Consider the following 13,692-nt stretch of genomic DNA (forward strand, 5'->3'; position numbering starts at 1 on the left):
CTTTAGGCGTGTGTATTCAAACACAGAGATATGTAACCAGGCAGAATATGGCGCTGCGGTCGGCAACCCCAATGTGGGATAACTAGTGTCTGGTGCAGTTGACAGATCGGTTACAGCTACAGTGACCGGTGGCACACAACATCTTCGAGGTAGCGATGAAGTGGGGATTTTCCCGTACGACCATTTCACGAGTGTACCGTGAGTATCAGGAATCCGGGAAAGCATCAAATCTCCAACATCGCTACGGCCGGAAAAAGATACTGCAAGAGCGGAACCAACGACGACTGAAGAGAATCGTTCAACGTGACGGAAGTGCTACTTTTCCAGAAATTTCTGCAGATTTCGATGCTGAGCCATCAAGCAAGTCGTGCAAACCATTCAACATCATCGACATGGGCTTTCAGAGCCGACATAAAGCTTTACGCTTCGCCTGGGCCCATCAATACCGACACTGGTCTGTTGACGACTGGAAACATGGTGGCTGGTCGGACGAGTCTCGTTTCAAATTGTATCGACCGGATTGATGTGCACGCGTAGGGAGATAACCTCATGAATCCATGGACCCTGCATGTCAGCAGGAGGATGTTCAAGCTAGTGGAATCTGTGATATGCTGTGGGGCGTGTGTAGTTGGAGTGATTTGGGGGCTATGATACGTCTAGACACGACTCTGACAGGTGATACGTACGTAAGCGTACTGTCTGATTACCTGCTTCCATTCATTTCCATTGTGCATTCCTACGGACTTGGACAATTCCAGCAGGCCAATGTGACACCCCACACGTCCAGAATTGCTACAGAGTGGCTCCAGGAAGACTCTTATAATTTTAGGCACTTCCACTGGTCACCATACTCCCCGAAATGGACATTATTGGCCATATCTGCGATGGCTTGCAACGCGCGTTGCGGCACTTCTGCATACTCGCCGGAGCCGTACACGATAGTTTGCAGGTGTAACAACAGTTTCTATGGCTCTTCAGTGAGTATCACGAGGGAAACACTTGTTCTGCAGCTGATATTCATTTAATCGCATACTGGGTTTCAGCTTTGTATGCAGTAGTTCACCCATAGTCTAGGAGTAGCGTCTGTGGCCCTAGGTCCCAGGTTCTAACCCAGCCATTGCTTGATTCTGTACTAAGAATAAATCTGTATTACAGTTGGGTCTGTCTGTTTGTCTGTTCGAACACGCTTCTCCAAAATTGCTAGATGAATTTTCCTGAATTCACAGGTAACTAGAGCATAGCTTGGGGCTCTGTGCAGGCTTTATTCCAACACTCCCCCCCCTCCCCCCCCAAAAAAAACCGTAACCGAAAGTTTTATTCTTACTAACCTGCTCGACTGATTTCGATGAAAACTGGTATGGAGACAACTAACTTTGAGGAAGAAGACAGGCTACAAGATACCTTTTGATTTAACAACATTGCGTGTCCTAAGGGAAAATATATTTTGTAACAGTTATTTACTATTTGACTTTTGATCTTTATCATAATTGTCAAATGCTATTACTGTTTGATATGTGCTACATGATATGGTTAAAAGTAATGAATACAATGCGTAGATAATCTTAATTGTGTTTAATCCATACCTCGACACTATTTGTTGCGTAATGCACAGGTTATATAATGTACAGTTACTTCAACAGCACAATATATAGACGCATGCTCTTGCCCATGCCTCTCCATACACAGGACTCAGCAGTGACATTGCACGATGCAATGCAGTGTGTACTGGGACGGCTTGGGAGAGGGACGAGCAGGTGCACATCAAGAGCTAATCATACCCAAACAGTCAGATATGTGAGGGCAGATAATGTTATTGCACATACGATAACTTACTTACTCACCATCACTCATCATCACAAAACTACTGTTAGGCAAGTACAACTATGGTAATAGCTATGTTTACCCTTCTACCTGCTGCTGACTTCCAATACTGGGGCAGCCAGAACTGATGCATACCACAGCTGTGGTTTCCTGCTGCTGCCTTCTGGGTCATCGTGAATGAGAAAACGTGAACAGCCAGCCTCTCCCCTCCACTGGGTCATCATTGATGATCTAAAAACTACCATCTTCGCACCGACCAGTCGAGATGCATCTGGCTGACTCGTAAACATGTGTAGCAGTTTTGCTCGACTCACGGTGGATAACCAGGCATCTCGCACGGCAACTCGCATCTTGGATCACCATCAGCAGACACTGCATGAGTGCAGGATGGGGTGATCATCGAAAGCACTGAGTTGGGAGCTGATAACGTCCTGTGGGCTACGCATGCCGCGCCTGCTGCCGATGCCCGCTCTACATGCAGCTGAGGCACTGACCTGCGCCAGCAGCATCACGACATGCTGACGAGTGATCAGCATCCCTTCACAGCATTGACACCTGCGACTGGCTGACATCTCAGCTCTGAAAGAGCTGGAACCTGTTGTAAACTTTGCCTGACAGAAACTGTAATGCTTTCTTGTGGACGTCTCCATGCATGCAGTGGACATCTCGCCTTCACACTTCACAGGTCTCCCTAACTGCATCGTGTCCCAAGACCTGAGCCATAACACCTCCGGCTAACTATTCTGAACTGTATCTGCAGTGATCCAGCATCTGGTTACCTGCGATTCGTGAAGACCGGAGCCAGAACCAGATCTCAGTATCACTTTCCTGCTCTCTATTCAACTATTAGATACTATGTGAGCCACTGTAAGGAACGACAGCCATGGGAGCGTGTGTTACATTACTCCTTTCATCTAACTCTTTCCTCTTGTATTTCCCTGATGTACCGTTACATCCATTATCTGTAGAATTTGACAACTGTCTTCTGTGAAACGCCTCATCCAGTGTGAGATTTTGTTAGTTTCTCGCATATCCATATTCACAGTGTAGCATGGGAGGAAAACATTCTGCATGTAGCAGACTTGTTGCTAATCGTTACAAAATTGTTTTTTAATTTCGACCTCGAATTTGTTCCAACTAGAAAGCTTCTCTTAATAGTATAACTACCAACTCTTTGGAACACTTTCATAGAAATTTAACCGTCATGTCGGTAAACACACAGTTAAATATGACACACCTGGGATTGCTTAGATGTAGGGGCGAGATGTTGTGTCACACACACACACACACACACACACACACACACACACACACAACGTATCCACACTCACACGTATATTACCACATCTAAACTGTGTACTGTTGTTCTGCAAAGGACATGTTAGCTAAAATAATGGTAGACACTGGAAGAGTGTAATTATTCTGTATCTTACACTTGACGCCTAAAACCTGGCTGTGGATTCTTAAATTATGCGCCAGAATGCTATTTCCATGTCTAAATTGTTCCGTAGCAGTACATATCATTACGCCTATCGCTGTCATTTATCCAGCACTGAACGAAGCTGTCACTGGGCAGGTTGGCTGAGGCACCGATTAGCTCCCTTGACAATTCTAAATGTCGCGTTTTAGAATCGCCTAACTGACGAAAACTCTGTGTTTGCTCTTCCTCATCACGAAAGCTCAGGACTCCATCGTATTCAAACGGCACAAGGAGAAAGTGGCCATATCCTGAGGAAGTGGGATATATAATGAAAGTGCTGGGTGCGACAGTGGCGTAGAGGAGCAGAGTGTGAGACATGTTGTGAAGAACTGCCTACACCATGTTTCTGAAGGTCTGAACGACTTGCATCAAGTGACACTGAGTACCAAAGTCTGCTTCATCGAACTCAAATATTGACCGTGAATACACTGTGTTTGTTCCCTAAAGCCATACTGCAGTACTGATCCTTCTGCAGCAGAGCACATTCCATGTCCTGTCATAGTTTTAGATGAATGTGTGCACAGGCATTCTTGTATTTCAACAGAGACCGCTCAGTTTACTAAAGACTCACATATCTCTCACAGTTTAGGCTGGAATAACTCAGTCTGATACCTTGATTGGTCTCTAACGACATATGACCTGGTCACCTCTGTCATATGGAAATGTAAAATTTTGAGAGAGTACAATTACAGTCTGTTCTGGCGAAAAATAAAATTTCAGAATATTATTTATTACGTCAGTTAACTCCATTATATTTTGAAAGGTTCAACGACGTGGAATGGAACCTGGAGACGTTGTCAACCGATCATCGGAGGCAGCCTCTGCTCTCCCAGTTACTCCAGGCTGCTCGTCGCATCACGCAGGCCATAGTCTCCAGGAGTGACCTTGCCTACACATACAACAGGCATTTTTTTCGGAGTTACCAGTACTTGAACAAAACTGGTGAGTAGTTTGTTTGGAAGTATGCTATCAAGAAAATCTCATCTAAGGTGGTGAACATGTAGATGATGTGGTGGTGTCAGAGCAGATAACTGTGTGTACACAGAAAAAGTGAACTTAGAACTAAATAATAACCACACTGCACGAAGAAAGCAATATTTGATGATAACTGGGTAGCACACAAGGTACCTTTTATGCTTGATAATATTGCTTACCATAAATATTGAAGAAAAACTGTAATTGATGTCAAATAAGTATACTAGAGAAAAAATGTGAACCCCCGTAGGTGAGAGACCACACCGACATCACAACACAGTGTATGGGGAGGCAGAGGGTTCACAAAGCCATCCAGCTATATCACATCCAGCTGAAGCCACTCATCAGATCCCACAAAGCTACCAAATTGCACGGATGTTGAATGCTACAATTCACACACTGGTCTCTGGCATTTTCTGTGACATTAATATCACATGATGTGGGGGCCAGTCAAGGTGTCTAAGTACATCTGAGTGATTGTCAAGGCATTAACATATCTATTCAGTCATGAGAACATGACTGATGGTTTGGAAGATGGGAGTGTCCACAGTATACTCAACATGAAGGTCTGGAACACGTCCAGAATTAAATATTACTACACAACGTGATGTGGTCTAGACTACAAGTAACTTTTCCACAAAGGTCTAACACATGATAGTTTAAGACTCTCGTCCAATGTCGTTCTGGTGATACCAATGATGCAGAAAGGTCCTGTACGCTTCACCGTAAATTTGTAAAGGTTTTTAGGCCATCTTGTGCCCTGCTTGGCCCATCTGGAAATTTATCGAGACCTGCTGGCACACACATTTTAGCAAGGAACAAGGATCTGCTAAACAACGTAAACACCATCAGAACAGACGACAAGAATTGAAAGAAAGTAAGATTAGGCGACATGTCCTTACATATAATTTCACAAACGTTAAATCCATAGCGAATTTAAATACATTTTATTTATTTATTTATCCACACATTTATTTCACCTGATAAGATTACGCCATTCATGCATTTTCTAACATCTAAGCTGACGGTTTTAGTGACACAACATTACAATACACATAGCACATGAGAGGTACATGATGATAATAATACCACTGATAACGAGAATAATGTTAACAGTAATGGGAGATATAGTAATGGATAGCTGCCATTTAAGATTTGCGTTATCCTTCCCTTTTTATGTCCTTATCGAAACTGGGTAATGACTGGCAACAGATATGTATGGCATCAGTGCAAAAGGAATATTGTGGGACAGAAGTTCCCTGGACACAGGAATGGCAAGAAAGGTTAGCGTGTTATTAGTAGATGGAATGGAAGGTAGAAAACAGAAATAGACAGGAGTGAGGACTATGTTGATAGTGTTGACAATAAAGAGGAAATACTAGCTCACTGCCTGATGGAAGCAAGGTAAATGGGATATGCTGAAGGGGATGATAAGCTGATGATAACTGGTAAACCGTTAATCCCGTCTTGTATGCAGATCCGTTTTGGATAAGACGTAATTCGCATGAAAGTTTGTTCCACAGCCGTACAGCTGAAATGGAGAATGAGATGGAGAAAGATATAGTGTTGTCCAAGGGTACAACCAATATGCAAACTGCTGTACATATCTGATCTGGTATTGCAGTTATGGAAAAATGAAAGCTGTCTCATATACCTGTATAAGGAGAGCTGTTGTGGACATGAGTGACTATAAAACCCATGAAGCAAGTGGATCGTGTGGAAATGACATCACCTGTCTGGCGGAATCCATGTGATCTGAGCATAGGAAATTGGAATTTTTCACGTGTATCTTGTACACTCACTCATAATTAGCTCGAGACCCGTATATCTGTTGTGACTCTGGATCTATATGCACTTAAAAGACCCTAACAAATGTAAATGTTAGTCCAAGTTGCCTACACACATGGTTCTATGAAATGACCTTGAATGCATGACTTTGTCAAGATAGCACTGGCTTATCAACGTCATCATCAAGCTTGTCAGTGACCTGAAGCCACACTAACTCCACCTCCCTTCTCCAACCAATCACAGCCTAGCATTGAAGTGAAACAGCCCACCAAAATCCAACATGGAAGATCAAATCCAATTGTGCTTTGCACCTCATAACTCATTTTCCCTCTCCCTCCCTTTTCCCAGTCAACCACAGCTTACTATTAAAATGAAACAGCCAATTGAAATCTAAGATGGTGAAATTAGCCCACTTGTGGTTTGTACACCACCCACTCACACTCCCCCCCCCCCCCCTCTCTTCAGCCAATCCCTGTCATATATTAAAATGAGATGTGAAAATGGCTCCAGTTCTGCAGTATTTGCGTACACATACATATCTCTGTATCTAATCACTGTAATGCACGAACACACAGACACACACACACACACACACACACATTGTGTAATGTACGACTGCTATAGACACTGTACTTCCTCATCATTTAAATTCCATATCACAAATATTTCCAATCTCTCTTTCCACTTCTGCCTCATTATTAAATTTCATCTCACATACATTTGTGTACAAATTTATTCACACAAGTGTTACACAGGGGATGAAAGAAAAACCAAAAGCCATACGTATATAAATTTTATTATAAATATTTTGGCATGAAAATTTGTCTTGTCATCGTGTAAGACACAGTGTAAAATTATGAATGTACCCTTTGTCACTCACTTTGTTTAGAACATCATCTACTGCAAACTATATGTTTTTCAGTTTGAGTAAATATTAGAGACAACTGCATTAGACGTCCCAGTTTCGACTGCTCCATCTGCTTTCATAAATTCTAAATGGCATTGAATCGCATTTTATAAACTAACTCTATAGGTACATTATGAATAATATATTCTTAAGGTAAGAATGAACTGGCTTGTTTTACTGGAACAGAATAATTTCGATGTAAAATATATAATTGTACGTATCATACACTTAGAAAACAAGAAAATGTTCAGAAACTGTAAAGTACTTCCTCTGAACTTTTATAAAAGTTTCAGAGGAAGTATTTTATTAAACACTATTTCAGAGTAAACAAGGAACCACAAGAAACTTCTTTTATAGCTCCGATATTAATATTTATATTCCTCCACCGCGTGATAGTTTATTTACATAAAGTAACATTTTTATGTAAACAATAGACACAATGACACAACAAAATTTTCGAAATAAATTGTGCCTGTGTTACTCACGCTTTCGAAATGTATCATGCACGTGGCGTAACTGCTCAGAAAGTTAAGTCCAGCACGACTAATAGTCGAGAACTTTGACGGCAGATATATCCTGCACTCTTTCAGACGAACTGGCACCGCGGCCTGGAATTTCGTGCCTCTCACACTCAGTATCAAATGGCGTCGCCATTGCATAGCGTCGGCATACTCAAGGAGCGTTTACACATGTGCGTATAGTCGCTGCGCGGCTGTGCTTACCCCACACGCAAGTAGAGAGCGTGAATGTGTCTGCCTTTCCTGCAACAGGAGTGATTTCATTCACACCTGCGTTCACACTGGGCACCTCTACTTGCATCTGCGGCGAGCTACAGCCGCAGTTCTGGAGGCGCCCACAGGTGTAAACACGCCGCTACACTGCGTTCTGGGCTACCACTCTCACCCATACCCTTCGACTTACTGGACGTGGAATCCCTGAGTTCCTGTACTACAACATGAAAAACATACAGATCCTATGACGCAGTGCATTTTATACTCCACAGTTTGCGATGACAGCGACTACTATGATGACAGTGACATTATTATGGTACAGTGTCAACTAAAAGTTTGTGCAGCGAGTCTTCCAGCTTTTATAAGGCGTCATCACGCTGAGTCACCTGAGAAGTGCGTGTTAGTCAGCAAGTTTTATGTTGCTGTCGACACAAGCTACATATTTCGTTTTCGACATTTCCGAAGAATACAGGGTGATTCAAAAAAAATACCACAACTTTAAAAATGTGTATTTAATGAAAGAAACATAATATAACCTTCTGTTATACATCATTACAAAGAGTATTTAAAAAGGTTTTTTTTTCACTCAAAAACAAGTTCAGAGATGTTCAATATGGCCCCCTCCAGACACTCGAGCAATATCAACCCGATACTCCAACTCGTTCCACACTCTCTGTAGCATATCAGGCGTAACAGTTTGGATAGCTGCTGTTATTTCTCGTTTCAAATCATGAATGGTGGCTGGGAGAGGTGGCCGAAACATCATATCCTTAACATACCCCCATAAGAAAAAATCGCAGGGGGTAAGATCAGGGCTTCTTGGAGGCCATCTTAGCATCAACTGACGCTGACGCCTAGTCAACAGCGCCTCAAGCGAACAAATGTACAACTAAATAAAACTTTATAGCTCCCTTAATTCGCCGACAGACAGTGCTTAGCTCTGCCTTTTGTCGTTGCAGAGTTTTAAATTCCTAAAGTTGTGGTATTCTTTTTAAATCACCCTGTATTACCGAAGGCCCGGGATATCCCGAAAACTTAGTCTTAGGCGGCATATAAGCAGATCTGGCATATCTCTGCCATCTTCACTGTGGTAAAAAAAATTTTGCGACAAAAGGTTTTTTTTCTGCTCTGCAAGGAACGTATAATAATCTTGATCATGCCACGCATGGCTTTGCAATGCCCACAGATCTCTCCTGTAAAAAGGTGGTACTCCAGCTGAACGCTCTCTCAGTATGGTTCAGGTGCCAAATTTACGTGAGATCAGTCCACACATTTTGCATGATGCCTGTCTTAACCACTGGAATGTTCTGCAAACGATCCATCTTAAACTTGAAGCAATAATTGTAACGAACTATTCTAAACATTCAGCTGGAGAGAACATGCAGACAACTAACAGCATGGTACAAGTGTTTACACTGGGGGGGGGGGGGATGGAACAGAATACTAGCAAAGCTTATGAACGATGAGTTTTTGTTTTTCTCTGATGCAAGTGACTGGCACACTATAGATTTGAGCCATGGCACAGAACTTCCATGGATTATGTTTTGCGCTCTTTTAGACTAAGTGAGCACAATGGAGGTTAATTTCGTGTCTGAATCTGTATGTAGGTAGGAAAAGTGTGGATAAAATGCACTAACACTGAACTGCAGCAATAGCATGAGTCCACAACTTTGAACAAACATCGGTTGATGTATTGCAATATATAGCCAGAACAATGGAATTTTTCAACAGTGGGATTAATTTCCTGCATTTCAATAGCAGAAAATAGTTTCTTCTGTAGCACTTCAAGGATTTTACGTGTATGGAAGATAACATGAAGAAAATGGAATCTGATATGAACATACAACCTGTCACATAAGCTGATTGATAAAATCCGTTATACAGATCATTAATCATCAAAAAATCTCTAGAGAAACATAAACTGTGTGATTACAGATATCATAACGTAAGAGTGAACAGGTTTTTCATGTGTTTTTAATCAGCATATCAGATACATCTTTACCCTTGTCAACTTTCAATGAAAGTCAAGGGTCTTTTCGTTCTAAAATAGAAATATTGTGCTAATACGCATGTCTCCAGTTGAAAACTTTGAGTGCTTTGACAGTCTGTGTCAAATAGGAAAGGTAGCTCATGAAAGCTTCCTGTACTGATAAGGATATAAAATTCCTTTAAAATCCGACAACGAGGGGAACACAAGCGAATACTAGTGGAATGCAGTTCATTCATGTTCACCTACCGACATAATTAGTTGCTCATTCACCCAAAATTCGATACATTCAGTAACAGAGGTACACTCATTTTTTTTAAAAGTGTTAGGTTAATCGGTGATGTTCAGCCTGCATAGGTCTTCTACAACTCAAGACCCTCAGCTGCAACAGCTGACTGCGAGTTTTCTTCTGCTCGATGAGGAGGAGGGTATTAAACCACATATTCCCTGTAGGTACTGTACACTGAATGAAAAAAAAAACATGTCTTAGTGATTTCATAGATGAGAAACATGTATTACTGGTCTCTGCATAAAGGAATGCATACGCAAGGGAAGACTTCCTACTTTTTATTTATTTTGTTGTGCGTTACCGCTTGTGTCGAATTTTGGCGGAACGACTGTGCTCTCACTCCAACTACTAGCAGAAACTGCAATATTGAAACAAAGAAATGGAAGAGTAATCAGTGAAATACAGATACAAATAAAAAAATATAAAACATTAGAGTAATCGAAGCATTTATTTGCAAGACTTAGATACCCCCGTTTTAGAGAAGCTGAAATGATGTTGGCAGCTATGACGTCAAACCCTTCTGTAACTTGTAGTGAGGAGTTTCCCAAAATTCCTTAATTAAAGCGTAGATTATTGCTGAATCAGGGACTGCATATGCGCGTTCCTATCTCGAGTTTTGCCACCAAGCCTATCCCGACAGAAGAGTCCTTCTCTTCCTCATTTCCAAGAAAGTACGTGTGCTGTCACGTCATCTCCACCCTTTGAGAAGGAGGCAGGATTCTGTGCACAATTTTAAAAGTAATCGTTGTGAACTGGATCAGAACGTGAACACTTAGTTACATGCAAACCACATGATATTCGACACCCACAATGAATTTCAGAGGGTGAGATTTTCAGTCAGGTTTCTGAACAATCTGGGTGAATGAGCAATGACTTCTCTACATAGGTGACCATGAATGAACTGCATTCCATTAATATTCGCCTGTGTTCCCTCGTTGTCGGTTTTCAAAGGAATTTTATATCCTTAGCAGTAAAGAAAGCTTCCATCAGCTATCTTTCCTATTTCTCTTGTTGTTGTTGGCATTAAATTCAATGACCTCAAATGACTTGTTGTAGAGTCTGCGTTTAGAAGCTGAATATGTAGGGGAGTGGTAGAACACAGGCTTCGTTTTAAGGAACTTACGACTTTCTTAGGTGCCTGTTATCACGTTTTTGAAAGCAGAGTTCGTCTGATTAATCAACACTTTCAACTCAGTTTTTCGTCAGTCTGAAACTTTCCTTTGCAGACATCTGGTGAAGAAAGCTGTATCTCAGTACCAAAAACGCGACTTTAATACCATCCAAAATTAGTGATGGTTGTTACCTGATTAATGTCAGTCACAAGCTGATAAGGAAACTGGAGACTTTATGGTAAAGAGACTCTAGACAGGCCTTGACGAACGCCAGAGATATGTATACGTTCTTTGTCAGCCTCTATTTAGATATCGATATTATCATTCGATTCGAGTTACGAGTGTGTTGAGGTATGGTCTCTGGGTCAACAGGTGTAAGTACTTTCTTCTCGGTATTGAGAAAACACGATGGTTGGACATTTGAGCAACGAAAATGTGCTGTGAAGTGGTTTTTCAGGTTTGATAATGCCGTTGAATTGCAACGTCAATGGAGGCGGGAGTTTGAAACAAAACCGCCAACCCGCCTAACAAGCGCATCATTGACACGTTTGAATTGCATGGAACGATTTGTGATGTTCAGAAAGGAAGATCAGGAAGACAGAGTACAGCTACAAGTCCTGCTTCGTCGGCTCTTGTGTTGGAAACGTTCGTTATTTCTCCACAGAAGTCTGCATGTGATGTGAGGGTTAGCAGTGCAAGTTTACGATGAATTCTGAAAGCTGCAAAGTGGAAAGTTTACATTCGAAGATTACTGAACCCGATTAATGAAGACGATCCCGATCGCGGAATGCAATTTTGTGAATGGTATCAGCAAACTGATGAGGAACAATTTGTGATGGAGGTAGTGTGGAGTGATGAGGCACAATGTAAACTTAAGGGAACCGTGAACAAGAGACAACAGTGTGTACTGGGCATTGTAAAATACTCATGTTTATGTGGATAAAACGGTCAATCTACCAAGAGTTCATGTGTGGGTTCATCTAGGGGCCTGTTAGGACACTTTTTCTTTGATGCTACTGTCACTGGAGAAGTGTACCTGGGCATGTTACGCACATCAGTTTTGCCAGGTATACGTGTGCTTTATGGAGCTGACTAAGAGGTCTTCTACCAATAGGACGGGGCGCCACCACACTACCACCTAGCCATAGGAGCATTGCTGGATGACCATTTTCCGGGGCACTGGATTGGACGAAGAGGGCCCATTGAGTTCCCTCCACTGTCGCCAGATCTCACACCTTTGGACTTTTGTTTGGGGGGGGGGGGGAGGATGTGAAACATAGCGTCTATCGACATAAGCCACGCACGCTGGAGGAACTTCGCCAGGAGATTCCAGCGACTTGTGCAGCTATCTCCACTCTAACACTGACTGACGTAGTTGCGGCGACCGCTCGTCGATCTGTTATGTGTGTAGATGCCAACGGTGAACATTTTTAACATTTAAAGGAATCATGTGCTAAACTGAAGGTTGTACAACATGTGTGATCAATTATGGAATGCGAAATAAACACATAAGTAATACTTTTAGTTTCTTAAAGGTTGTGTACATTTTTACAGCGGATTCTGTAGTTCAATAGCATGTCAAGGTAAATGAAAATAAGAAAGTGTATGCAGAAATATACACGAAACTGCCTACAATGATAGCAGATAACTGTGCAATAACAACTGTCCAGTCCCAGAACAATGCCTGTTTCAAGTGGTCAGTTCTAGCAGCATTGTATCCTGTTAATCAACATATGGTACTTATGAATAAATGTATTTTATATGGAAAGAAATTAAATTTGGCCAAGGTATCATTTCCTGAAAAGCTGAGATATGTTCACATTTTCGAAGTACACAGTGAATACGACTCTGAAAATGTCTACCACATCCACTATTCAGTTTATGAATGGATGACTACAGAAGAGAGGATCAAAAATTTCGAATTGTACTGTTTCTTATCATACAATACCATCGTGACAAGCATGTGAATCTATTACTGCTGTAGTTTACTGATATAAATAAATGTCATACATAAATTTACCAAGATTAGCAGAGCACATTTTACTGCTTATTAGACTTGAACTGTAGTATGTGCCTGTGCTGTTATCATTCCCAGGAAAAGTCAGATGCAAATTTAGTTAAATGGTCAGCAGCATATTTCGTGCTGGCAAAAATTAGTTTGTAAAATTTACAAAGTGAAGCAACAAACTGGAACTACATCTTGTAATTTATGCTGGAATGGCATGCAAGTTAGAACTAGTTACTGCTTGTAGTCATAGCACTTACTCTGATTCATATTCGGATCAGAACACTTGCAAAACTCATTCAGCATTGCCTACTACATTCACTGCAGCTATGACCAGGATTATTCCGAATTTAAATTGTGTTGAGACAGCGATTGCATAATGGTTCACTGAAGAGCTCCGTGCAATCGCCGAGAGTAAGAATTTATTACAAAACAAAAGGATGGAAATGAGCTCTGAAGAAGAATTGCTGTTCACTCGTCAGAGGTCTGTGTATTTGCCTGGAGCTGTTTGACGAAGGTGATGAAAATTGTCACCACCTCCCTGGTGCATACCGATTTGCATCACATGCAAGTTGCAATGTGAATTACAGGTCTCAG

The 13,692-nt window shown here is 41.6% G+C and overlaps 1 protein-coding gene across 1 annotated transcript in view; it reads left to right on the top strand.

Annotated features, from left to right (window-relative positions):
• The window catches only part of LOC126212659 (uncharacterized), a 140,709-nt gene that overhangs the window by 50,503 nt on the left and 76,514 nt on the right, over positions 1-13,692 (top strand). Inside the window, exon 3 of the mRNA XM_049940082.1 lies at positions 4,065-4,243. Within this exon, the coding sequence (XP_049796039.1) occupies positions 4,065-4,243 (179 nt within the window). The remainder of the gene's footprint in view (positions 1-4,064; positions 4,244-13,692) is intronic.

Source organism: Schistocerca nitens, chromosome 11 (genome assembly GCF_023898315.1).
Source record: "Schistocerca nitens isolate TAMUIC-IGC-003100 chromosome 11, iqSchNite1.1, whole genome shotgun sequence".
Classification (NCBI taxonomy): domain Eukaryota; kingdom Metazoa; phylum Arthropoda; class Insecta; order Orthoptera; family Acrididae; genus Schistocerca; species Schistocerca nitens.